Source organism: Eumetopias jubatus, unplaced genomic scaffold, assembly GCF_037043125.1.
Source record: "Eumetopias jubatus isolate StellerSeaLion01/CBP00866 unplaced genomic scaffold, mEumJub1_p1.0 scaffold_15, whole genome shotgun sequence".
In the NCBI taxonomy this organism is placed as follows: domain Eukaryota; kingdom Metazoa; phylum Chordata; class Mammalia; order Carnivora; family Otariidae; genus Eumetopias; species Eumetopias jubatus.
The window spans coordinates 10,298,891-10,326,840 of NW_028274821.1; the positions used below are offsets into that span (position 1 = coordinate 10,298,891).

The 27,950-nt window shown below is 45.7% G+C and overlaps 1 protein-coding gene across 5 annotated transcripts in view; it reads right to left on the reverse strand.

Annotated features, from left to right (window-relative positions):
• DMRT1 (doublesex and mab-3 related transcription factor 1) overlaps nucleotides 1-27,950 on the reverse strand; it is a 104,309-nt gene that overhangs the window by 26,570 nt on the left and 49,789 nt on the right. For 3 of the 5 annotated variants that reach the window (XM_088018966.1, XM_028117311.2, XM_028117310.2), the window contains one exon: nucleotides 15,967-16,111. In XM_088018966.1, coding sequence (XP_087875092.1) covers nucleotides 15,967-16,111 — 145 coding nt within the window. Of the gene's footprint in view, nucleotides 1-15,966; nucleotides 16,115-27,950 lie in introns of all 5 variants that reach the window. The other 2 variants (XM_088018965.1, XM_088018964.1) reach the window with 1 other exon arrangement.

Here is a 27,950-nt window from a genome sequence, read left to right on the forward strand (position 1 = left end):
GCCAAAGGGTTTCAGGGCTTTCCCCTGGGGGGCTCACCTAAGGAGGGTCTACCATCTCTTACATGTGACCAGCTTCAGATGACCTTAAAAAAACTGGGCATTTTAAAATGTAATATTTGTCATTGTCTTTTAGGAAAGCTCTACACACTTCCAGTTAGGAAAATGGAAAAGCAGCCAGTCTTTTTCCCACACTACTATTCTCACTGCTCTACTATGATCCTGATTTTTGGAAGGATTCCCTTCCCTTCTTACCCACTTCTCCTTTATTTCACAACTGTAAGGTAGGTGGATAAAAGGTATAGTGGAGACAGCAGAGAGAGAGACAAGTAAACAGAAGTAAAAAAAAAAAATAAGCAAGAAGATCTATTCACCACTGATATCCTGGTGAATCATCAGCTGGCAACTTCACAGGCTTGTTCTGTGGAATCGACATGCAAAGCCTAATGTTCTCTAATGATCATCGAAAAAGGCCACAGGCAAGTGTCGAGCATTAACCCGTCTGACACTCTTCCCCCTTGGTGCCCACACCGTTCAAAGGGGAAAGGAGTCTTCAATAAGGGAAAACTGGATATCCACATGCAAAAGAGTGAAGTTGGACCCTTCCTTACCTTATACAAAAATGAACTCAAGATTGATCAAAGACCTAAATGTTACAGCTAAAAGTACAGAACTCTTAGAAGAAAACATGGGGGATGGGGAGCTTCATGACGTTAGATTTGGCGATAGCTTCTTGGATATGACCCCAAAAGCATACGCAACAGAAGCAAAAACAGACAAATTGGATTTCATCATGATTAAATATGTCTTTGTATCAAAGGATAAAACACAATCCAAAGTGAAACTCACAGAAGGGGAAATCATATTTGTAAATGGTGTCTCTGATGGGGGATCCAAGCCACTCTTCCCCTCCTGGTTTTAATGCAAGCAATCCTTGGCAAGTCCCCAAGGACTCATGTGCTCACATGCCACCGCATGGCCAGAAGACAAGTTTTCTACCCATTCGTGGACTGAGATCAACCAAGTTCTAGTATACGCACTCACTTCCATCTGCTATTTAAAGTTAACAGTCTGCAACACAGGTCAGGTCCAAAGATCAGCTAATGTTAATCAGTATTCAATTATTCCTCCCCTAATTAATCCTCCCCAACCCCACAGGTTATGTGAAGAAAGTCTGATGTTGCCACGGAAGTTAGACTTCGATTACATCTGCTGAATGTGTATATATAATTTATTTATTTTAGTAATCTCGACACTCAACGTGGGGCTCAAACTCAGGACCCTGGGATCAAGAGTCACACTCTCTTCTGACTGAGCCATCCAGGCACCCCAAAAGTCACCTTTAAAATGGTGTTTGTTGAACTTGTGTTACTCCTTTGTCTCAGGTTTAAACACCACGCTGCCCCTTCCATAACAAAAATAGCCCCCACTTGTCCTGGATGGAACTACTGTCCAGGAGAACACCTGTGGTGCTGGGTGGGGCTGATTTCTGCATTATCCAATATGGCAGCCACCAGCCACACATGGTTGCCAAGCACTGAGAATGTGGCTGGTGTGACAGAACTTGATTTTGATTTTAATTTGTTGAAATTAAAATAGCCCTATGTACCTAGAAGCTTCTGTATTGGATGGTACAGGCCTCAGAGAGCAGGCCGTCTGAGGTTGCACAGACAGACAGACAGACGTGGAGTCAGGAGACAGGCCAAGCCGCATCACTTATTCTCTATTGAGCAGTTTACTCTGCTCTAAAATAAGGTCAATGATTTTTGCTCTACCTGCCTGTGGATTCACAGAAAGATACTCGGTCTTTGTCCCTGGTTCCTGGCACAGGGCTCTGAAAACCCCTGGAATTTCCTGAGTGTTAAGAGTGACAGAAGCCTCTTTGATTCTGATAAGGTGGCACTTGGCGGGCCCCCAGGTAGCTTTAGGATGGGGGCTGAGCACCAGAAAGACCCAGCCTTAGAAGCTAGGAAATTCTAGCTCTACCCCGTCAACAACCAGGGAGGGGAGAGGTGCCAATGGCCAATCGTCTAATCAGTCATGCCTAATGATGAAGCCTCCGGGTTAGTGAACACATCAAAGTGCTGGGGAGGGTGCCCCTGAAGAGAGCATGGGATCTCTCCACCCTCTCCCCATTCTTCGCCCTACACATCTCTTCCACTTGGTTATTACTGAGTCACATCCTTTACATTACACCAGTGATCCTGTGTGTGAAGGCCCCAAAATCTCATTTGCCAGGAAAATAAGCAAAGACTAATTTAATCTGTAGCATCACCCTGGCGGTAAAGGTCATGCAGAGCACTGCAAGAGCAAAGAGGAGAAGGAATTGGAAACCCTTTTCCCAAAATCAGAAAGAGGAAAAAAAAAAAAAAAAAGGAGGTAACCAAATTCTCGGGGGGAAAATGTGGGAAAGAAGAGAATAATCTGGAAAAGAAGTGCTCTGGGTGAATGGGGCGTGCGTGACCATGGAACTCTCCATCTCTGCAAAACAGCCCTGCTTTAGGGATCTGTCAGACGAGGGCCTGCCATGGGCCGGGCTTGGCATGTCAGAGAATGTGCAAGGTGAGTGAGTAGTCAGCAAAGTCCAGACATTCAGCACGGGACCGGGAGACACACGGGCCCACCAGGTCTCAGCGTCCTTCTCCTGGGCCCCAAGAACCTCAGCAAGAGGAGGAGACATCTAGAGTCATGAAACTCTTCAACAGCGTTACAGGTTTCATTGTGTCCCCCCAAATTCCTGTGTTGCCGCCCTAGCCCCCCAAGGAGACTGCACTGGAAACTGGGCCTTTAGGGAGATGAAGTGAATTTTAATGCGGTCGTAAGGGTGGAACCTGGTTGGACAGGACTAGCGTTCTCCTAACAGCAAGACAGGGGCACCCAGGGGCGCAGTCAGGCGGGCATTTCTGGATTTTGGCTCAGGTCCTCTCAGGGTTGAGCCCGCCCCATGTAGGCGTCTGTGCTCAGGGGGGCATCTGCTTGAGATTCTCTCCCTCTGCCCCTCTGCGCTCTCACGCGCTCGTTCTTTCTCAAATAATCTTAAAAAAGAAGAGCAAGGGAGATGAAAGCTCTCCCTCTTTCTGACTCTGACACCGAGAGACAAGGCTGTGTGTGGTCACAGCGAGGCAGCAGCTATACCCCCAACCGCACCTTGACCTGAGACATCTAACCTCCAGAAGTGTGAGAAAATAAGTGTGTTATTTAAGCAGCCCAGTGTGTGCTCTCCTGCTACGGCACCCCCAGCAGGACAACGTAAACAGTGTCAGCATAAAACGGAAAACCACACAGCCCCGCTTGTTCAATGTCCACAAACATCAGTTCCTCTCCTTTCACACAGTAGGTTCTACTCATTCCAGGCATTCATGTGCCGAGTTGGAAGAGCTGGAGGTTTACTAAAATGAGATTACACACGTTATCTCACCTCGAGAATCTTGTGGTTTCATAGTTTTTGCGGGGCCCTGCAATAGTTTTCGAACTCAAAATAAACCCAGCCCTTCCACACAACGGAATATTATTTTGCCATAAAAAAGGAATGAAGCACTGTTGTGTGGTACAATGTGGACGAAGGGAAAAAAGCTGGACATAAAAGGTCACATAGGAGGATTCCATTTCTACAAAATGCCTAGAATAGGCAAATCCACAGAGACAAGAAAATAGGACAGCAGCTTCCAGGGGCTGGAAGGGAGGCGTGAGGAGGAGTGACTGCATATGGGGAATCCTCTTGGGACGATGGAAACATTTCTGGGATTAAGTTGCGGTGATGACTACACAATTTTGTCAATATACTAACCACTGAACTGTATGCTTAAAGGAGATGAATTTTATGGTGTGTGAACTATGTATCAATAAAGCTGTTATAAGCAAACAAATAAATAAATCAAGCCCCATGCCACCTCTCTAACCATCTAAGTAACAAAGGCAAAACATGCCCAGACAGGGCTGCGTATTTGGAACATCTGCCCACAAAGGTTGGCTGTAACCCTGGTTTCTCTAACTGTACTCAGTGGGGAGTCAAGCTGCTTGAGATTCTCTCCTCCCCTTGGGTTACAGAGAGACCTCAGCCGAGTCCTGAACAAGAGCAAGACGGCTGGGCACATGGCTCTGCCCTTCCACAGCGCGCAGAGGTAAGGCTGGTCTCCTGGGGACACGAAGGGAAGGGCATGAGTCCCCAGGATCTGCTGACTTTTAAGGGTGACCGTCCCACACTCTCTGCCACGTTCGCATCCTAGGCAGGATGCCAGGTCCACAGACAGCAGGCTCTCCAGGTTACTACCTGTGTACTGACCGAGCTTACGTCCTGGTGGGGGTTCGGGAAGGGGACAGAGAGGGCCTGGTCCTGCTGAGAGTTTCCAGAGTCACTGTTATGCCTGGTAAAGCTGTACGAGGACACAAGTGAACCAAACGCACAGAGAGTATAAATTTCCATTCTGATTCCGAGCGGCAGTGGGTTAAATTGTATTTACTGCCGTATTAATGGATCTAAACCATAAAACATGAAAAAAGAAATGTGTGGACCCATGAATTACCCAAACGGAGGAAGAAACACTACAGTTAATGTGGACAAGGGTAACTTATAATCCAGAAACTCTTCACTGAGAAAGCCATGAATGGCTTTAACTAAAGTAGGAAACCACTCCATGCATGATCAAACCTGCCTCTTGTAAGATTTTGATAGAAACACAAAGGAAGCAACTCTTAAAACTGCTGAGTATGCTTCCAGAAAGTACTGCTGTCCTGTGTCCACATTTTTTTTTTTTTTTGCCTTTTACCCCTTAAAATGGTCTTTGAGAGAAGACTTGAATGGAGCGTAAGATCGCCAGATTTAGCAAATAAAAACACAGGATGCTACAATTTAAATTTCAGACAAAATACATAATTTTTAGCATAATAAAATACTGTGGACATAGTTATATGAAAATAGTTGTTCAGGGTTCATCTGAAATCTGACTCTCACTGGCCACTCTGTGTCTGAGCGTGCAGCCCTCACGGAACGGGCGCGTCAGGCTGACCTGGGGCTCTTCTCTCCCTCCCGTGGCGACAGAGCCCACGGAAGCCTTCTGGCCCCTGTGCCACCTCTAGAGGCCAGCACCGAACGCCTGCAGCTGTGTCCCACACCGCTCCGGGAAGCTGGGAAGTAGCACCATTAATCAATCCCCAGTGAGAAGACATTGCAACTAAGAGGAAAAGCGCAGAGGGCAGAGGTGGGAGGGCTGTCTGCCACCGAGCTGCAAGTGGGGGGAAGCCCTGCCCTAGACTTGGTGTAAATGGGGGAGAAACCCTGGATTCATTGTAGTACCAGATAGGAAAAGGCCACAAAATGGTTCTCCTAATTTCCCTGCTACGCTGAAGAGACGATTTAAAAGTATGTGGTAAGATGACTGTGGGGCTGCAGGGCCCGAGTATTATTTTTTTATGGAGCTCATTTTTAATATCAGCACTTTTAGGGTGAATGTAAATAAACCTGATCATGCCATAAATTCAGTGTGCACTTTTATTTTGCAGATTTCAGCTAAAACACCATAAATCTTTTCTTGGAAGCAGCATCTTTCAAAATAACAGAGGCAGCACCAGGATTTTGATACCCACTAAGAAAGCAATAAATAAGCAACTGACTTCGGAGACCTCCCCAAGTGCATGTGCGTGGCTGACAGGCGAGGCACTCGAGGAACCGTCCTGTCCGGGGTTTCTTTGCTTTGCCCTATTATCGCAGGGATCATTCCTGCACACCACAACCATTCCGGGAGAGGGGCTTCCTCGGCTTTGTAAGAAAGGATGGTAAAAATGACCACTGCACACAGAAGCAAGCTCACTCCTACAATGAAATAACCATCCACTCTAGTTCCCCCCGAAGACGCCAGTTAGGCCAATTTCAATGAACCACCGTCGGAAGGTCCATAAACGCCCATCACCATTCTTCACAGCAGAGGCCCGGCTGGAAGCTGACCTCAGCATATACTGTGTGCCCGTGTATATGTGCAAGATGGGAAGTATATGCCTATATATAAATACATATAAAGCTAACTTTCAGTGTTCGGAAAACAAAAGCTATCCCCATATAACAGCCAAATTCTGACATAACTCAATTTGGACACCTCATCTGGTGTGCACTGCACTCATTCCCAGTGTAAACCCCACGGCGCCGGGCAATGATATACTGTAATGTCACAGTGCAATCTGGATTTACTATAAAGGGCCGCGGACGAGCTTCAGAGCAGTAAACATTGCAGCGAGGTGTATTTCACACTGAGCTGGTTTTTATGAAGAACACTTCACCGCCCAGGCACGGCACCTGGATGATGGATGGTGAAAGATGCATGACAAGCTTCATCATTGTTTGTAAATCTTAACTGTTCCTGCTCACTAACTCTGGAGGCAATTTTCAAAGACAGCGGCCGACAGAAGGACAGCACAGTTCTCCTGAAGGTTATTCAAGTTGTACTTGGCCTGGGCCATGCCTCTGAGGAGCCGAGGAGGGAAAATAAACTGCTGAGTTACTCCACACTGCACCCGAAAAGCATCACCGAGGCCCAGCGGTTCCAGACCGAAATGAAGAAATCTCCTTCATGAGGATGTGCGATGCTCCAACCAGAGTGGCTACTGTCGCATCCAAGTTAATACCCACGTGGACGCTGCCTCTTCAGGAATTTTCGAGAGAAATGGTCCCTGAATGAGTAACGGGATTGGCAAACTCGATGTGTGCTGTGCCCACAAAAGGCTGGGCTCCCTGCACTGATCAGGCAGGGAGGGGACCAGACGTCACCCCTGAACTCCATCGAGATACAATCAGCACAGGCACCCCTGGCAAGCACTGACTTCTAGTAACTGTGTGCAACCTAGTTATGTCAGGACATGTAGGAATTCCCAAAATTGTGGTTTCCAGAGCTCAGACTCTGTCCTGCTCTAGTTGGTCTTCTTTAGCCCAAAGGAAAACCCCTACAAAGGCCCTGAGTTTTTTGAGAATAAATTAAAGATGTAAAAGCAACCTCGTAATAAGCCATTGACACACCAGGTAGAGCATAAAATACTGCCTCAAAAATTATCTGGGGAAAAGATAGGCCTTTTCTTCATCCTAGTTTCTTTTTTTTTTCATTTTTAAGGATTTATTTATTTGAGAGAGAGAGAGGAGGGGCAGAGGGAGAGAGGATCCTCAAGCAGACTCTCTGCTGAGCACGGGGCCCAACGCAAGGCTTGATCTCACGACCCTGGGATCATGACCTGAGCCGAAATCATGAGTTGGACACTTAACCAAATGAGGCATCCAGGCGCCCCTCACCCTAATTTTAAAATAGCACAGAAGAGCCAGAGAAAATAAAAACAACTATAGGAAAGTGGTTGATTGTGTTTCTATTTACACTTATAATTTCAAAGCCGATAACTAGTTATTTAATGTTTTAATGTCTGCCCTCATCAAATATTAACAACTTTCTCCTGTTAAATACAAAGAAAATGCACCTATAGCCACAAAATTAAAACTTTACTGTGTTAAGTCATAAAGGTGTTCCAAAGTTTATATTTAGCTTTGGGAAGAGCAATGTAAATACTACACCTGATATGCTGGTGGGTTTTCTCCAAGGCTGCTTTTCAGGGTTTTTGTTTTTGTTTTTCTGTGACACCAGCATGCTATAGAAAGGCACCCCTAGAAGGGGTATTTCTGCATGATGCATATGCTGAAGAAGTAGGCCCTAGAATTTTATCATTACAGAAGAAGAGTTGCTATTGCATGCCTATCTTTAGACTCAGCAGATGGAATGTTTCCAACCCCCAATCACAGCCATCATTTCCTTAAAAATATTTCCCACAGGAGAATGCCAGACTGTCACCCAGTGAGGCCTCAGACAAGCTAAATAAAGCATCACTGTGCCTCAGTTTCTCTACTTGCCACTCGGAAATGAGGACCCTTCTCTGTCTCTGTGCCTCAGTATCCTCATCTATAAAATGGGGATAATTATACGACCAGTAAGAATTAAACGAGCTATCCCCACGGAGTGCACAGAAGCTTCCTGTAAGAGCTACCTGTTTGTGAGGAGAGGAACAGAAACCACAGGATATGCCAGCAGAGAGCATGCCCCGGGGAGTGGCTCGCAGACCTGTTCCCCGACACTAGCAACAAGGCTCAGAGATGTTACGGCACTCTGCCTGCAACCTCCCCACCCTGCCCCAGCCTCTCTGCTTAGTGTGCTTGGTGAGGAAGCTTGACCTTGCTCCCAGGGCTGTGTTATTCATCGAAAACCAGTCTATGCAACGGAGGAAGTCTTTAAAATTTGAGTTTTCCAAAGGGAATATAGGGAATATTCTACATGACATGAATGCAGGATATGCTGCAGCCTGGAGGCTGTACCCTACCTTTGCCCAGGTCTGCTTTATTCCCATGACTGTTTTACCAGAATGCCAGACTCCGGGCCAGTGAGGCACCAGCAGGAAGGATCCAAGGTTTCTTATTCATTCAAGGACACAGGGACCATTCCAGGAGCCCTCCGAGAACACAGCAGGATGCGTGCTCCTGGCACCTGGCAAAGCGCAAAGCTGAACGGACATGATTCCTGCCCCGCGTGTGCGAGACCACAGCCCGATGACTCTTGCAGAAAGGCTGTGTGCGTGAACTTCTTCCTTACGTGAGTCTGACCTCCCACATGTGGGACTCTGGGAAGTGCCTGCTCTCTCTAGATTGCTGGTGGCCTTGTCGGAGGGCAGTGTTTTACACAGAAGGCACGCTAAGGACCCATCCATTCTCAACCTTCCCGGTTTGCCTTGTAGGGTGCTCTTCTCATGGAGGAAGAGAAAGAGGTTTTAAGAAACAACGGAAATCTGTGTGTCCTCATCAAATGGCATTTCAGCTCACCTTCAGTGCTATTCTTCAGCTACAAAGGGACCTTCTGGTGTCCTTCCACACTCTTCCCTCGTTCCCTCTGCTTTACTTACTAAGCATACCACATGTAGTATATCAAAAATAAGCCTCCAAAGCTGCCTGCTGTTTATTATATGCTTAAAATGATGCTTCTTCCTCTTCGCTCAGAAGACCACAATGTCTAGCTGATTTCAAGAATCCCAATACACATATGGTTAGTTTCAAACAGGGCCCCTGTAGGGCTAAAAATAGGCCCACCTTAATGATTGTGAGGACTTTATTTGTACAGCCCCCTGCCAGGCACTTGCGGGCACAGAAAGATGTGTAAGACATGGTGGCAGGTCTTCATATGGAGATAAGGGAGTTGACAACTTCTGCCATGTCTTTTCTACATAATTTTTCGTAAAAATTTTTTTGACCCATGTGTAATAGGTAAGGCTGTTATTTTTTTTCAGCTTTCCAGATGAGGGAAGTGAGGTTGGAAGAGATGAAGCGAGCATGTTACAGTCAGGTCCAGAGCTGGGGACCTGAGCCAACCTCCTCTCCTAGGGTGGGACCCATCGCCTTGCAAGAACTGGCCCCCACGGTCCTTGCCGACAAATGGCCCATTTACCTCTCTGTTCGAAGCTAGAGCTGAGGGCGCCTGGGTGGCTCAGTCGGTTTTAAGCATCTGCCTTCAGCTCAGGTCATGATCCCCGGGTCCTGGGATCAAGTCCCGCATCAGGCTCCCTGCTCCGCCGGGAGTCTGCCTCTCCCTCTGCTGCTCCCACCCGACTCGTATGAGTGCGTGCGTGCGCTCTCAAAAAAAAAAGCTAGACCTGAAAATAACAGTCACATAAGGAAGACAGTTTACCAGTCAAGTGCTTTTCTTTGAAATTTAGCACATTTCCTGAAGAGTCTGACCTCCCTCAAATCATTTCCTAAACAATCAAGTCATTTCCTAAAGAGTCAAGTTTAAACTCAACATTCTATAAATATTGCATAAAACATATTCAGCTTTCCTTAAAGAAGAGGAAGAAAAGGGTCAGTGTTTTTCTCCCCTGCAGGCTTGCCATACGCTTCAGAGAATATACACAAAAAAGTGAGCCCTCAGATTCTTTGGCCTGCTCTCCTTCCTGTCTGAGCAGGACTCTAAAACATTGCCAGAACATCTTTCTCCCTGACAAGAACTGCCTGAAATGTCAACACATCCCTCACAGAAAGGAATGGTGGAAGTATGTACAGTATTTTGCCATCTCTTGCTGCATTTGGTGATTTATAGAGCTTGTTTCCATATGGGACATGAGTTCATCCCCACAACACCTACCTCCTCACCCTCCGTTAAGGGGTGAGGAAAGTAAGGGTCTTGGAGAAGAGTCTGATACTCCCAAGGCTACACAGCTCGTGAATGGTGCCTCCATTCAGAAGCTAAGCACAGAATGCTGCTACCGCCCCACCCAGGAGCGGTGGCAGAATGTCACCTCACCTCACCAAAGGGCAATTCTGACATCCCGGGATCATGAGCAGGGGAGACCTGAGGGTGCTTCCAAGAGGGAGCAGCCCCCTTGCTGTTCTCACCTGCAAAACTAGATGGATGATCTTTAGCTAAAATCCAATAGGCAGCATGAAGCAAACCCATTCCATGGAGTGAAAGCTTAACCGTTTCGTCATGACAACTGTGGGCGGGGGGGGGGCGGGGGGGGCCGGGGCGGGCAGCATAAGCCACTGGTGAAATCGGGCACTTCTAGATTCACCGGGCTACAAAACTGCTAATGTTGAATGGATTCAAAAAGTCATGTTTGGGAACACAGACATCACAGAAGGAGCATGAGGCCTTCGACTCAGAGAGGCCCTTCCACTGACTTGGGCCATCTGACCTTTGGGGAAAACATAATGCTCTCTATCCTGCTTCATGGATCTGCGGACATCCTATGTGTGCTAAATGAATAATACAAGAAGAGCTCGTAATACATAATGAGCACCTCAAAGGAGTGCTCTTCTTTCTTCTGAAAGAGCAGAGGTTGAATGTAAAGGGAGAGTGAGTCTGTACAGGGGTCTACTGCTGTATTCGCACTGGAACGGGCCAAGATGCCAGAGAAACCGAAGGCACCAGCTCTAACGTTCAAACTGAGACTGCAGAAGAAGTAGACAAAAAGATTAGAGTATGTTCGTCTTTCTCACTTAAGGTGTTTTTTTTTTAAGATTTTATTTAATTGACAGAGAGAGAGACACAGCGAGAGAGGGAACACAAGCAGGGGGAGTGGGAGAGGGAGAAGCAGGCTTCCCACTGAGCAGGGAGCCGGAAGTGGGGCTCGATCCCAGGACCCCAGGATCATGACCTGAGCCAAAGGAACACGCTTAACCGACTGAGCCACCCAGGTGCCCCCATCTTTCTCAATTTAAATGGAAACCTTTTCCCAGCTGTTAGCCAGCCAAGTATACTCCAGGAACTTACATGCAAGAATTCAACATGTAGACAAAGATGCCTGTTTATACCCATTAACATGAGTGTATCTATTAACACAGAGGCATGGCTGTGGAGATCACCTCTTTATCCCGCGTTGAAGAAGCGTTATTTCCAGGGTGCTCCGACCATCACTTCGTGAACCACTTGCATCCGTTACTATGAAGAGGCCACATTCATGCATAAGCTAACCTTCTGCGTGAGTACTAGGATCCATGTTTCTCAAGCTATCTGTGGGGAGGGATCTGTTTTGCTTTGTTTAAAAAATTTTTAAGACTTTATGTTTAAGTAATCTCTACATCCAATGTGGACCTCGAACCCACAACCCCAAGATCAAGAGTTGCAACACTCTACCAACTGAGCCAGCCTGGCGCTCCTAAGATTTTTTTGTTTCCAATCTGCCATGGTCTGATACTTTCCTAAGATACAACAAAAATGAATTACGAGAATCATAATTAAAAAAAAATGGAAAGTAACGCGAGCAGGCTAGGGAAATCGGAACCCTCATACGCCGGTGGGAAGGTATAATGGTGCGGCCACTACAAAGAAGTCTGGCAGTTCCTTAAAAAGCTAAACCCAGAATTTCCACACGATCCTACAATTTTGCTGCTGGGTATGTACACAGAAGACGTGAACACAGGTCTCCAAACAAAGAACACAAAGATTCACAGCACAGCTATGCACAACAGCCAAAAAAGGTACAAACAACGCAAATGTCCATCAGCTGAAGAACAGAAAAGCAAGATGTGGTTTATCCACAACAATGGCATCTTAGTAGACCATAAAAAGGAGTTCAGTACTAATCCCTGCTACAGCACCCCGCTAGTGTCCCTGACGATGGTGGCCCCCACCACACACAGCCTGCAGGGCAAACCTTCCCTCTGCTGGACCACACAAACCTACTGTGCTATCTCCTGTCTTTGAAAAAGAGAAGATCTTCCTTGAACTCCGCTCCCCTCCAGCTGCTGCCCCATTCACGACTCCCCTTACAGCAAAACTCCTTGAAGAAGTGTCTGTGACCCCGCCCGCATCTTCTCTCCCACGCATTCCCGAATGTAGTCAGGCTTTCGTTCCCGCCTCCGCACCCGACTGGCCACTCTGTCCAGGTCCTCCATCATTCCCACCATACAACAGCCGGTCATGGTTGATTCCAGCCCTCTCAGCTGACCTATCAGCTTCTTTGGCTCTGTTCACTGAAATGTTTTCTTTGCTCGGCTTGCAAGACAGCATGCCCTGTTAGTTCTCCTCACTTTCTCCTTTGCTGGGCCTCTTCATCTGCAACACACCTCCAGACCCCAGAGGGCCCTGGGGCTCAATCTTCGGTCCTTCATTCTGCTCCATCTACACTCACTTCTTCTTTTTTTTTACACTCACTTCTCTAGGGGCTCTCATCAGATTGACTTCAAGTAATATCTATGCACTGGACTCTCAAGCTTTTATTTCCAGCAAGGATGTCTCCTCTCAACTTGAGACTGAGACTTCATACATCCAATTCCTACTTGACGATCCACTTGGATGACTCAGGAACATCTCAAACTTCATGTGCAAAATTAAACTCCTAATTCTCACAAACCTGTTCCCTCACCACCACCCCGGTCTTCTTTACCTCAATAAACAGAAACTCTAATTTCCTACTTGGTCAGATAAAAAAAAATTGTAGAGTTACCCCACTTCTCCCTTCCTGGCACATCCCAAATCCATCAGCAAATCGTGTTGGTTCTATCTTCAAAACAGATCTAGAATTAAACCACCTGTCATCACCACCACGCTCCCCCCCCCCCCGCCTCCAACTAGCTCACTGCCACCTTTCTCAACGACTACTGCAATGCCTTCTACTGGACTCCGTGCCTCCCCTCTGCACTCCTATAGTCTGTTCTTACACCGCAGCCAGAGTGATCTGCCAAAACCACAGGACAGACATGCCTCCCATGTTGCGCCTTTGCTAGAAAGCCTGCAATGGCTTCTCCTCTCACTTGAAATAAAAGCCAAAGTGCTTGCAATGCTTTACAAAGTCCTACATGACTGGGCCTCACCGTCTCTCTGATCTACCTCCTGACACTTTTCGGGATATAGAAGGGGGAAGAAATGCCTCCTAGCCTCTTTACCAAGAAAAACTATATAACAGTAGCAACACAGCAAAAGGAACTTTCACTGGAATCCCCGCCACATTCTATCTGCATGTTGCAATCTCCAGCAAAAGCAGAGGAAGACTTTGAACCGGGACTCCTTTCTTTACGTGGTAAAGAGAGGTTAAACTTCTCTTTCAAGAAGGTGAAGAAAAACTGATTTAATGGACAAATTTATACTTTAAAGAAAACATTAAACCGAATGAAAAACACTGTTTTTCAAATTACTTACAGTAAGTCCCCACTTAGATCTTCCAAACATAACTTATTTATTAACATGACCAACCAAAGGATCTCAGCCCGTACCTGATGGACGTGATAAATGCAACGGGCTACGGGTCAGCCTCTGTCACCTTGTCAGAGTGACTACACAGCTGTCCCGCCCCCCGCCCACCGCACCCAGCCACCAGCCTCAGCCCCCCTCAGCGGAAGGGCCTAAGCTGTCCCCGAGCGCCTACTGGTGCCAACGCTGATGATAAAACTGAGGATCCAGTGCTCCAAGAGAGGACCCCTGGGGTGTCCCTTTGGCCCCCAAACACAGCTTTCTCTTCCCTCATCCCTTCCCACTTGCTCTGTAAGCATTCCAAGCAACACAGAAGCCCCAAATACCATGCATTTGGAAGTCATAAAGCCACATTTATTTGAGCAATTAGCTGAGATCTGGATTTTCTACTGATCCGTATTCTCCTTCTCCATGGCAGTCCGTAAGTAGGTATTACGGAGTCTCACTGTAGCTCATCCTAGCTAACCCGCTCAGGTGTGAGGCCAGTAGGGAGGGAGAGGGGCACCAGAAGGGTCAGCCTGAGGCCGCCTCATGCCTTCAAACACACGTCTCACCGGCGAAAATGTGAGAAATCCTCACGGGTAGCCGCCCTTTCCCAGTGAGTGCTGGTGCAGCCGGTCCTTTCTGTCCTGGGCTGTAAACTCTTTCCTTCTGAGCCTCCTTGTTTTCTGCCATAAATTCAAACGCTTCCTGCCCCTCTTCATATCCGTCCCTCTCTGCCTAATAAATTTCCTCTTATCTTTTCATCTAACTGCCCTGCTCTGAATTTACACCTTTCTCTCAAGAGTGCAAGGGCTTCTGGGAATATTCCATTATTCCTCGCGCAAGAGGCTCAAGCAATTTCTTCCTGAAAGTAGGTTCACTCCTAATTTTCTGTGTGAACAAACATTTCCTTAACTGCTTCATCGCGAAACTCTGCACTGATTCCACAGACCATGAGTTAGGATTCTGACCTTCTAGGCTGCTGTTTCTTTACAGAGTAGCAAGCTCCCTTAAAAAATAATACCTCTTTCATTCATTCATTCACTTGCTCAGCCAATAAATAACAAATAAAAGGCATCATAGCAGGTAAAAAGATATGTAACATGTGTTCTCTGTCCCTAAAGAGCTTAAAAGCCAGATAAATACGCAGAATCAAAGACAGTATGAAAGAAGGACCATATGGGCATACATTCCATGGTATGGATATTTATAATACAGAGTTGAGCTTGTCCACTCCTGCGAAATAAATGGTCATTAATGAAAGTCAAAGTGCAATCAATAACGTGTGCTTCAGTTCCTCCACAGTTCGAACAGATCCGTTCCCTTGTCCTCTATATTATGCATTAATGAAATCCTCTATTTTATTTCAGTATGGCAAATAAAGCATAACTTGCCCAGCTTTTTTAGACTTCCTTGTCCTGAGTTTGGAAATCAAAGTATGGTTCTGATTCTTGTTCTTTAAACGCTTGCTTTACAGACAAACAAGTTCTCTGTAGAGTGTCAAGTTATTCAGAGAACAAACCTCTCTTTTTATTTAGTGGCGGGGGAGTTCCACCAGTCAGGTTTACTACCAAGTCACACACTATTGCCCTGATTTCTACATACAGCCTCGACTGTATATGCTTCTCACTTTCCTAGATCAAAAGATAAAGCTTAAATATAAAGAACTTAAAAACAGGGCCTAGAAACACAGCAGTCATAAAAGATCCGCCCATTACCACAGTGTAAATGCTGGGGAGAAGGTTAAAACTGAAGCTGAGGAATTGTGTATTTCAAAGCCCTTTGGTTCATTAAACACTCATTTTTTTCTTTTAAAGCTATCATATCAGAGTTATTTGCATTGCTCCTGCATAAACTCTGAAATCTACTGTATTCAGAAACGTTTTATTATTTTATTTCCTCCCCCAAAAGATGAATACGCCTTCAATTTTAAAATGGAGAAGTTTTCAATACAAGTATTTAACACAGAGAAATTCGCTTTACCAAAAATATCAGGATTTGAGCCACATTTTCCTTTGAACCTGTATTTCATAGTGCTTCTCCTGAAAATACGTTCTTTTTAGCTTTTGATGGGAGCCTCTCACTTTATTCTTGTCACTCCAGGTAGTCAGAAAAGAAAAACGTGATATTAAAGCAAAAGCATTCCATAACGGAATATTGTAAAGGATACTCACAAAGATTGGCAAGCTCCCAAGAGCTCCTGACTTGCAAGACCTTGGAGAGGTCTAGAGACCCAGTGATGGCTACTCATCCTCCCTCCACCCCAATCCACGCTGTGCATCCGGACACCTACCACTGGCTTTGGCTTCTGAGTAAGAGGGGCCATCCTCGAAAGTGAAGATTTGGGACACGCTCTGGCCCAGGTAGGAGGGAGGCGGGTAGTAAGAATGCATCCTGTACTGGGAACTCACTGCATGGCGGTTCTCCGAGTTTTTCATCTGCTTGAGAAAAAAAAAAGAAGGAATACACTGAGCCCAAAGTTGTATTGTACAATGATTACAAGAACTGCCCGATTCTTTAAGAGAATAGCCTATTGTTGTTGGAAGTACCCTCGACCATGAATATGCCTCCCCAGAGCAATGACCCTAGAAACTCTAACTGTGCATCCTTAAGGTACCTTTTCTATCCTGGGGTTGAAGCTGCATTTGGTCACATGATACTCAGTTAACAAGCACTAAGGAAAATAGAGCAATAGAGAGGGGACAGCACTACCTAGAAGCCAACACGTCTCTGTAACTCTAATTATTCAGCCGTAAGCAAGTTATTTGCTTCCTCACTTTCCCTCATGTGTAGAACAGGCATCTCACCTTAGTTACCTCGCTGTGTTCATATAGAAAGAGTATTTTAAAAAAGACAGCACACAAGCTGTGTGTAAGGGTAAGCTGTTGTCATTCGCGCAATGACGCACCCCATACTGTCCTCACGTCTGTAGCAAAAACCCAAGTCTGGGATCTCCACTTCCCACACCCTCCTGTCACCAGGTCCTGGAGGTGCCGTGGATTCCACAAACAGGACATGAAGGGAGATGGGGGAGGCAGAATCTGCGGTCACGTGTCTTTCTGGCAATCAGACTGCCTTTGGGACACTGGGGCAGCTCTCGTGTAAGGAGCAGCTCCCCACTGCTTCCCGACCTCTCATTCAAAGCCAAGGTGACGTGACCTGAAGATGTGGAAGCCCCCCGACCTTCCGCAAATATGCAGAACTGTTCTGTTTCCTGCTCGGCCTCTGTACAGACACTGAGCATTACAGGGGTGATCCTATCTTCCCAGCAAGAACAGCTAGACTTCAATTATTTATACTACATTTAAAAAATTAAATTCAGATGGTATTAACTTTATCTAAAAAGTCAATTTAAGGGAATGTTCAGGAAAAATCAATTCTGTCCAAGAATTAAAGAGTAAGTTCAAAATTAATTTTTCAATCAAATGATGCTACTCGATTAAGAAAATCATACTAACATGACGGGCTGGCAGGGTAAACTTATGTACTGGGCTTCCTCAAGATTATCTAAGGACATTAAATTTTGGACAATTTTCCAATGACTGAAGGCCTATGTGTACTTTGAATATTTGGCACTGCTTGCTGGAAAGGCCTGAGCCCCTGACTTCTGTGGGCTAATTTGAGAAGCTCAAGAGACTCGTTTTTGACCCTCCCACCAAGCACTCCCCAGCACAAATGAATGCTCTGATGGGTGGATTACTGCTTCTTAGAGAAGCAAAGAAGACTCTATTCCAATTATTTTCTCTCACTTGAAGTTTATCTGGCAAGTTCCCTTTATCTTTCCTACTCTGTTTCTCTGAAGCATATGAAATGGTACCCCTTCTAGCCCAATCAGACAATTTTCACCTCCTACCGTCACATAAATCTTACTAAATAAGAGGGCGAGCAAGCTATGCTTGGAAGTAGCCAAAGAGGAAAAACTGGCTGCCCTTAATTAGCGAGCCCAGGTCAGGAGAGCCATTAAGGGGCCATGAAATCATTGAGGAAGGCAGTGACACTCAGTGGTCACTTAACTGCACAGAACCCATTATCAGTTAGACCAGTGCATCCCAGGGCTCTCTTAATGTGTATGCAAATGACCTGGGGCTAAGCAGATCCTGATTCAGTAAGTGTGCGGTGGGGCCTCAGTCTGGCACAGTCCCAGGACTCCGCTGGCTCAAAACCCTCACGCTGGTGACAAGGGACTAAATGATCCTTTCTCTCATACTTCACACCTTCAGGGGCCCATGACCAAAAAAGGACCTTCTAAAAAACCCTTTTGATCCATTGTTTATGACCGCCAACTTCCCATCTGAACGGAGGGAGGATGGAAATCATGTAAACAGCACTATGATTTTTCATGATATTTGTTTTATACATGAGATTCCTCAGAGCTAAAGGAATTTTTTCAGGGGTCTGCCGACATATAGAATTGCTGCAGTGGTAAGACCAAATTCAAACTGTCTTCAAATCAAAGAGCCATTTCTGCCTCTCCAGACCTCCCTCAAGACTATTACACAGTCTGCGTAATGAACTCTGAGCGAGAAGCCAAGTCGACAGCTTTAACGCGCACACAGCACACGCACACAGTGCCACAACACAAATGACGAAGCTTCCCCCAACCCACAGCAGGTGCTGAGCTGGTCACACCTCCTTCCGGTTTGACAACATCTGCAAGTCAGTTCTTCAAGAAAAATGCTTTTCAATTTTCCCCATGTACAAGTAAAGTGGCACAATTTGAGACCTGCAGGCTCTGCAAAATGCTGTATTTTCCCCCCTTTTACTCTGAATTTGTATAAAGCCTCTTCAAAATGTTGGAAAATGTTCACTGTGATTCTAGAGCAGGGATCAGCAAACCTTTTTGGCAAATGGCCAAAGAGAAAATATTTTAGGCTTTGAAACCCACAGGGTCTCTCGACAACTGCCAAATGAATGGGCATGGCTATGTTCCAATAAAACTTTATTTATAAAAAAAAGGTACACTGGTTCACAACCTTCACTCCCACTGGCGGAAAAGGAGATCACCCAGCACTGATGCCTGGGCTCCATCACTAGAGTGTCTGATTTCAGTGGTCTGGGAGGTGGCCTGGCCCCGGGGTTTTTCAAAGCTCCCCAGGTAATTCTTTTTTTTTTTTTTTTTAGTGTTCGGTTAACCACTGTATAGTACATCATTAGTTTTTGATATAGTGTTCAACGATTCATTAGTTGCATATAACACCCAGTGCTCATCGCCACACGTGCCCTCCTTAATGTCTATCACCCAGTTACCCCATCCCCCACCCCCTCCCCTCTGAAACCCTCAGTTTGTTTCCCAGAGTCCAGAGTCGCTCATGGTTTGTCTCCCTCTCTGATTTCTTCCCATTCAGTTTTCCCTCCCTTCCCCTGTGGTCCCTCTGTATTATTCCTTATGTTCCACATATGAGTGAAACCATATGATAATGGTCTTTCTCTGCCTGACTTATTTCACTTAGCATAATCCCCTCCAGTTCCATCCATGTCGATGCAAATGGTGGGCATTCATCCTTTCTGATGGCTGAGTAATATTCCATTGTATATATGAACCACATCTTTATCCATTCCCCAGGTAATTCTAATGTGATGTCAAGATTGAGAACCACTGCCCTAGATATACTCACACATTTCCCACACCCCCAAGAAGTATGAAACCCCAAGATCCCCAGTGTTAACTAAAAAATGCAAAAGGTTAACCAGTCTATCGACTGGTTAACTGCTGCCAATCTCAAATTGTATAGAATTTGCAAAAAGGTTTAAATAAACCGTAGAGTTTTTTAACTAAAGCTTACCAAAAAAATAAACAATTTCAAACCCATGCATGTTAATTTTTTCCTTTAATTCCTCTTATGTTTCTAGAAAGTATCAGATAATAAGGATTATTTAGAAGTAGGAATTGAGGGATTTGAACTCAAACTCACACTTTCTCTATTGAATCCCAAGATCACTGGGACTTCGAGGAAAAGAAAAAGATACAAAGGGTCAGACTCCATTTGAGGTTATTAAATATGAATTTGCCGAAGCCATTCATCACATCAGCCACATTCAACTTGAAGAATAATCTATAAACAACCATCCATGTGCTCACCTGGACATGAGGATGGCTGTATGTACAGCTGACTCTTGAACAACACAGGAGCTTAGGGGCTTCAACCTCTCCATGCAGTTGAAAATCCACATATAACTTCCGACCCTCCCAAAATTTAACTACTAAATAACCTCCTGTTGACCAAAGTCTTACCGATAACATAGTAAATTAACACATACCAACAGTACTCTTAGAATGAAGTAAGCTAGGGGGATAAAATGCTATTAAGAAAGCATAAGGATGGGTTAGCCCAGTGATGGGTATTAAAGAGGGCACGTTCTGGATGGAGCACTGGGTGTTATACGCAAACAATAGATCATGGAACACTACATCAAAAACTAATGATGTATGGTGATTAACAAACATAATAAAAAAAATAAATAAAACTTAAAAAAAAGAAAGCACATTTATAGGACTGTATTGTATTGACTAGAAAAAAATTCACATATAAGTGGACTCGTGCAGTTCATACCTGCACCATACAAGGGTTGACCGTAGCATTTCAAAGCGTGTGTGTAAATCTCTGAAACGTGAAGCTAAAATCAAATTGTGACTCGTCTAGAAAAAGGTGTGGCAGAATGAGATTTCAAACACTAGGTCCCTTCTAGTTCCCTTCCAACTCAAAAAAAAAAAAAAAATCACAGTCCTGGCTGCTTTTGGATTAGACAAATGGGTAAACAAGGAAACGTTTGAAACTTGCTTTACTTGAAACCAGTAGTACTTAACTGGGGGCAATCTGTCCCCTGGGGGACATCTGGCGACTTTCGGAGACCCTTCTCCTGGTCACAGCTGGGGGTGGGGAGGAGAAGGGTATGCTGCCGGCCTCTAGTGAGGAGAGGCCAGGGGGGCTGCAATGCACAGGACGGCTCCTGCACAACAAGAATTATCCAGCCCAGCATTTCAAGAGTGCCAAGGTTGAGAAAACCTGCTTTAAACTACCCTAGTCCCTGCTTGTGCTCAGGCCCTTACCTCCAGCTCAAACGGCAAAGTTCTACTGAGGGACAGAAGTTACACACAAATTAGAGGCAGCGTTCAGTTCTGCTAAAAGGATATGATTTTTCCTTTATGCAGGGCGGTCTCGTTTCTTCTCAAGATTTTATTTTTTGTTCCTTCAAATTAAACAAATGAACCAGGTAAAACCTAAAAACCCAGTATTCCAGTGAATTATGACTCCCATTACTATTAGCATGTGGTAGATGGCAAGCAAGAGGCATGTTTTATAATCTTATTACCCACCTCAAGTCTCTGAACCAGAGTGTGACCTACAGATAGAAACTGGGCTGGTGGGGAATGTGCATAGTGTTAGTATTAACCCCGAAGGAACACCTTGGGTTTTATTTTATTCAACTGTTGAGGACATATAGCACAATAAATCTGAACCACAGGTTTCCTTTTTATATACCTTAGTCACTCTTTTTTATAGTTACAATAAAATCCCAACAAAACATAAAAATATTAGACCCTACTTCCTTAAAAGAAAAAAAAAAAACCTCCTAAACACTGTTCCCTGGTTGTCTGGGAGCACTTCAGCCGGGAAGAGCATGGTCTTGCAGTGAACTGCACGCTCCATCCAGGCTGAGAGGAGTTCGTGAAGACCAGACCATGGTCTAGCTGGTCGCGGAGGCTGGCTCAGCTGCAAAGCAGCAGGGCTGGCCAGGAAAGGGGACAGACTTCTCGAGAACCATATGGGATAAAACTCCCAAGTGCAAACCCCGATATTTAAACGAATAGTGAGAAGATGCCCTTGGCAATGTTGTGTGGTTTACAGCCCTTCAAGTTACAAAAGCTACATTTGGGATGAACCTTTGATTTTATGAAGAGAAATGTTCTTCTGAAAAAAGGCAGGGCTCTTCACACACTGTGGAATTCCAGGTCTCCTGGTGATGCGAAGAGTGAAGGCTGGGGGCTGACTTTTGCCCTCATTAAAGGATTTCTTTAGCTTTAATAGAAGCTTCTTTTCAAACCCTCCGGACGGGATGCCTGTTCCCACGCTCACCTAATCACACACGGTGAGTCCTCCTAGTCCACGGATTTTACCCAAAGGGCAAGTACCCATTCACCTCCTGAAATACACACCTCATTCATCCTCCAGGATGCCACACGTCACAGCTGGAAAGAATCCTTCTTAATATACGAGCTAAAAATGATGCCTATGAAGAGCAAATTTCAGAGATGACTGTAACATTAACAGGGCAAACGCTGACTGTTGGGACACCTCTTCCTTCCTCGTCCCTCGGGTCCTCTCACCCAGCTTCCTTAACTTCCTCTGCCGGGCTCACGTTACGGAATGCCCTCCACGTCCCTTCGCAGTGGAGGACGCCAAGGGGACAGCAGGTGGAGGCTGGCCCTGTGCCAACCCGGGCCCTTGCAAGAGATTGCCCCAAAGCCTGGGCGGACCTCTCCAGTGAACCACGGGGGCTTGAGGGTCCGCTGAAGAAGCTAAGCGCTATATGCCCCCAAACGGAAGGAAGGCTCCTCAGAGGGGAGGCGGGAGAGCAAACGGGCAGAAGAGGAGGGCCATGCAGTACAGCGGAGAGGACAGTCAGTGAAGAAATGACACCTCTAAGACACTTGAAGCTGCGAATCCCACAGTTCCCAAAGCTTCAGAAAGTCTGTGACACAGGCAAACACAAAATAAAACTTGTGTGAGTGGGGCCTTCTCAAAAAGAATGGAAGGAAAGGAGCTCAATGTCAGGTCTGGATTAACACCAGAGTAGATACAAAACACGTGAAAAACAGCCATAAGATGCACCACGGAAAAACAGGCAAGTTGTTTGGAAATACAGAACCAACACTGATGGTAAGAATATAAAAGCAAGCCTCCCTTGACTCCCAAAGTCCCAGAGAGGGCATGAAGAGTCGTACTGCTCTGGCACACACTTGAAGGGGTGGACACCCCACAGGGATCAGGACCACAAGCACCTTTATCAGTGATCTGTTATGCTTCTCCTTCTTGTGCAGAACAATTAAGATGGGAATATTTCCACATTTTAAAAAACCCAAATTAATTTTGGTTAACTTGTGCTGCTCAATTGGTTGTTTTCACCATCTGCATCTGAGAACAGGGTCTACCCTTAGACAGTGTTTTCCAAAATGCAGCGCTATGACTGTGAGTGATCTAATTCAGCAGGCTGTGATCAGCATTTAAAAAAAAAATTACAGTATAGAAATGGACAGAATGAAAGCAAATAGAATAAAATAGAAGAGAAATCTAAAAATTCATTGTATATGGTATGGGTAAGAACTGTTGTATGAAATGTTTCATTTTGTGTTTATATGTATGTGTAAACATAAGCCCTATGACAATATTAAACATTTCTTACTGTGGATCTCTGTCAAAAATGTCTGAAAGACATCAGTATATAAATCTGGTAAAAGCAAGGACTTTCAAAAACAGGTACACACAAGAAAAAGCCCATTTTATAAAATGGTTCCTTTTCCTGGACGCTGGAAAGATTCAGACGCACTTCAGGGGGCTCACAGAGAGAGGAAGGGGTGGTCTGTTGGCCGAGAGTCTCGGTTGCAGCTAGCCCAGCGCCCCCTTCGTTTTCCCAAACCACACATCTGTGCAGGATTATCCAGCTCCTGGGTCAGTACTTACATCTGGGAGCTGATTCACAAATCTAAACCACAGACCCCCACTTTCCACCTAAAGTCACACAGAGCTAGACAGAAACGCAAGCATCATTTACCTGAAAGCCAACAGAAAACACAGCTTCAGTACAGTAGCTGGTGGAAAAGGGCATGGAAAGTCTGCATTTTTATATTTGGGCTGATAACTATCCAGACACAGGACTCCCCATTTCCACTAACAGGGCAAGTTTCTGAAAGCCTAATAACACCTCTTCAGAAAGGCGGTGGGGGGCTTGTGATGGTGACTTTCTTAAAGTAACTTTCTCGAGAAAATGTTGGTTCTTGACCACAGGACGGATGGACTTTCAGAGGAGGAAAGTAAAGTAAAACTGAGCAAATTCATTGAGAGATACTACAGAGGCTTGTCCTGTGTTCTCACGGAGTCCTCGGTGTAATAATCATTAACATAAAGAAGAACTAACTGCTCAGGGGGATCAAGTAACTGGCTTCCACTCATAAAGGGATTAAGCAGAGAGGCAGGATCCAAACAAAGCAAGGCGGCCTGGGGAGCCTCTCTACTAAACCTCGCCGCCTTTCCCATTTTACATTAAGATGTCTGCTGATTATAAAGACCTCCTCACTACCTGTGGCTTTTACCAGTTCTTCCCGTTTTCACTGCTTCAAGATCAAATAAGAAACTTTTTTGTGGGGGGGAGAGTCTGAAAATGAGAAGAAAACAGGCCTGTAATCACACATTCAGGAACTTTGATTTTAGGACCAGAAGCATTAGACGCATCCATATCTGTTCCCATCTTGATGGACAAACTTAATTAACCTTTGCTACTCTGTTCCAACCTACTGCTTTAGACAAAACTAGTGACCCACAAACAATATGTTACCATCAGAATCTCAAGGGCTGTGACATCAAGAGATACAGCCCCATCAGCAGTATCGGGAAATAAGCCACTTGGATTAGCTGCTCTAAGAAATATGGATTATATTCATGTCACACATGAGCTGTCAGAAACATTACGATACTTTTAGCATAAATCAGCAGTGTGAAGGGTATCTTATGAGTACTGAACATGACGGACTGCTCGGAGGGCAAGGTGAGACTGTCTGGGGCCAGCGTCTACACATGAGCACAGGCACCAACTCACACACTTCACCTGAGCTGGTAGTAAAAATTCGAATGCAGGCTGCTGAGGCACGCCCAACTCACACTGGCTTAGCGTCATGGAAAGGCCACACCAAGACTAGGAGGGACAGCCCACCTCCAAGTAACCACAATGACACAAGGATGACCAGAAATCTGTTTCCCTAAAGTGCACAGAAGGGGGGGGGCAGGAGAGGGGACATGAGGGGGAGCCACAGAACCATGCTTAAGGACCCTAAGCTCAGCGATTTAAATTTGGTTAATCCTGTGAAGACACAGGAGTCTCCACTTTCTCTAATATACCAAGTCTCGGAAAACAGATAAGATACGTTACACCCTCCAAGATCTGATAAGACATACCATAAAATATAAGAAAACATCATATAACACCTGTTAAGGCTTCTTACAAGGAAAACCAAGAAAGTGTGCTGTTCTAGGAAGGCAGGGAGATAGAATGGGAACGGGCGTGCCCTCTGCAGTCAAGTAAACCCCAGCTCAAATGCAACCCCCCACTCAGCAGCTGTGTGATCCTGGCAAGTTACCTCATCTCCCCAAGTGTCTGAGTGTCTGTTTTGAAAAAAACAACAAAACAAAACAAAACAAAAAAAAAAACTCCATTCTCTGAACTTTTTCTACTTTTCAAATCTTAAAAAGTTGAAAACCCAACTCCAGATCCTATCTTGCCACTGTCATGTACAGAGTATGAGAGAGAGAGAGAGAGAAGAATGTGCCTTCACGTTTTTGGAGTTCATACCATTACTCAAGACGGGATTATTTTGTCTTCCTTCATTCTCCCGGAATTGGCTAAGAACGACTAACTGCCAAAAAGAATGTGCATGAGAAGGAATGAGATGAAAAGACGTGAAAACCAAAATGAGGACGTAACCCCTTTTTTCCCGGTTTCTCCATCTTCTTATGAACCCCCTCCCCGGAGGCTGTGCATGGCCAGGGTGATGCCCACAGGGCCCTGGGAGCAGTCTGTCCTGGGGGTGGTCAGTAAGGGGGTCTACTCTCTGCAGAGAATGGTTAAAAATTAATAAAACTCATGGAGTGCCTGGGTGGCTCAGTCAGTTAAGCATCCAACTCTTGATTTGGGCTCAGGTCATGATCTCCCTCTCTCCCTGCTCCCGCCCCCTGCACTCTCTCTCACTCTAAAATAACTAAGTAAAATTGGAAAAAAAAAAAAAAAAAGGTAGTAAAACTCATTTAAGTTTCTCCTGTCATCCACTTCCCTGAAAGCTACCCCTGGGGGGATGCGCGAGGCTAGCACAGCACCGGGGGCAGAGCTGGGACTCAGTAAACGAATGGTAATGATGAATGCATGAGTGAATTTCTTATACACACTCTGTAATAATGATGGAGATTTTCTGATAGCCTTTTTTTTTAAGATTTTATTTTTAAGTAATCTGTATACCCAACGACATGCGGCTCAAACTTACAACCTCGAGATCAAGACTAATGCATTCTACCAACTGAGCCAGCCAACCAGGTGCCCGGAGAATTTTTGTAACCCTGTTTCACCTGTCATATTCCTAACATAGTTTTCTAAAAATAGGGCCAACCAGCCTCTCCTACGCATTCCCTTGATTTTGGTCTTTATTCAAGTAATGAGGGACACCTAGCAAGCCATACAAAATGGGCTCCCAAGAAATTTGAGCCTCGCCCAGCCATGTACTTAAACACTCTGAAAAGCAACTAATTTTGTATCATATTCACATCTGCTTAGGAAAAAACATAAGCTAAAAGGTCAAACATAAACAGATAAGATTTTGGCCACCAGCCCAACCAAATCAAATCTGAAAGCTTTCAAGAACTGTGATCTAATTATCTGGTTTTCAAGCAGATTACAGAATCCCCAAATGACTGTATTATTTACTGACCTGATGCTACTGTGTCAGAAATCAGGTTGTGTAACAATCTCACAACAGACTGAAAATGTATTTATTTCTGCCCCTGACTGAATATGGAGCAGTCCCCAGGGTACACCAGCCCTTTGCCGGGTTTTCCAGCTCGGTTCAGATCACACTGAACATGTACCAGGGTCTTCCCAGGTTCCTAAAAACCTGAGCTTACACTCCACTGGGAATGCCTGGATGTTACCACACCACTCCAGGCAGGCTGACAAACAGCCCCTCAGGATGTTCAGGGCCCAGTCCCTGGCCTGGATACTCTCCGTCAGCACCGCCTGCCCCCTGGGCCAGGTTTCCAGAGGCTACTTTGGCTTTCTTCTGTCATACGCATGTTTTCCACCCAAATACTCTGCGCAAATGCCCACCCTGTGCCCTGTCGCCGCTAGGAGAGATCCCTCAGCCCACCTCCCACCATCTGTCTGGGGTCAGCTTCCGAAATGCCCACGGCCCTCCCTCAGCTCTGTTGCAGGCCCAGAGCCCCCCCGCGGCCCTGGTTCCTACCCACAACTGCTCTTGCTGCAGGCTCAGAGCGTGCAGGCCACGAAGCCTTCATAATCTGTGAGACAAAACAGCAAGTCCCTCAAGAAGGACGTAATAAACGCCCGATGCTGGCCGTCATGACCATGGCTTGTCACCATCTGAAACCAGACAAGGGGGCAGCTCAAAGGCAGGGAGTGGGGACTGCACTCGTCCAGGCCGCAGAGCTCCGTGGCCAACAGAAGCCCGCTCCCTGCAGGAGCAGGAGTGTGTTGTGAAGGCCCCAGAGGACTGGAGGTATTATTTCTCCTTCAAAGAGAAGGACCTCAGGAGGAAGTATGCTTCAGAAAGGTATAAATGCAGCTAAGATGTGACAGGCCGCTGAAGGGAAAGTTCACAGTAGAGGCAAGGTGGCCCCGAACGGGGAGAAGCCACACACCTTCGCTGCACTAGCCTTAAACTCTCCGAGGTCTGTGGGGGACTCCGTGTTTCCTTAAATAGAAGATTCTCCGAGACCGGCCTTCTGACCTGGCCGAGTCCTGAGTCCTCACTGAACCAGACAGCAGGGCCTACTGGGGTTGCATGGGAAGGAGTCCCACAAAATGCTGGGTGTTCACAGGGCTGCCGTAAAAAGGAAGGGAAAGCCCAAAGCACTCTGCCTGCGAAGAGTTAAGCTGAGCCTTAAGCGGACACAAATGCCAAAAGCAGCAGAGGAAGACCTGGGCAACTCTGCTGTTGTCATGGTGACACGGTGACTGACACAGAGGTTTCCAGACTCTCACTGCAGGCTAGTAAGACAGAGAGGAGAAAGAGACGGGGAGGGGCAGGGGTGGTGCTGCTGAGTGAGGGCATTTACACAAAAAGAAAGCCTGCCACCTAAGAGGATCATTTTATTTTCACAAAATGTTGGAAGGGCATAGTCTCAGTAAAAACAAATTTAAAAATTTTTTTAAAGTAAGCTCTAACCCAGTGTGGGACTTGAACTCACGACCCCGAGATCAAGAGTTGCATGCTCTACTGGTTGAGCCAGCCAGGCGCCCCTAAAAGCCATTTTTTTGAAGTGAATAATTGAGCTCTACGAA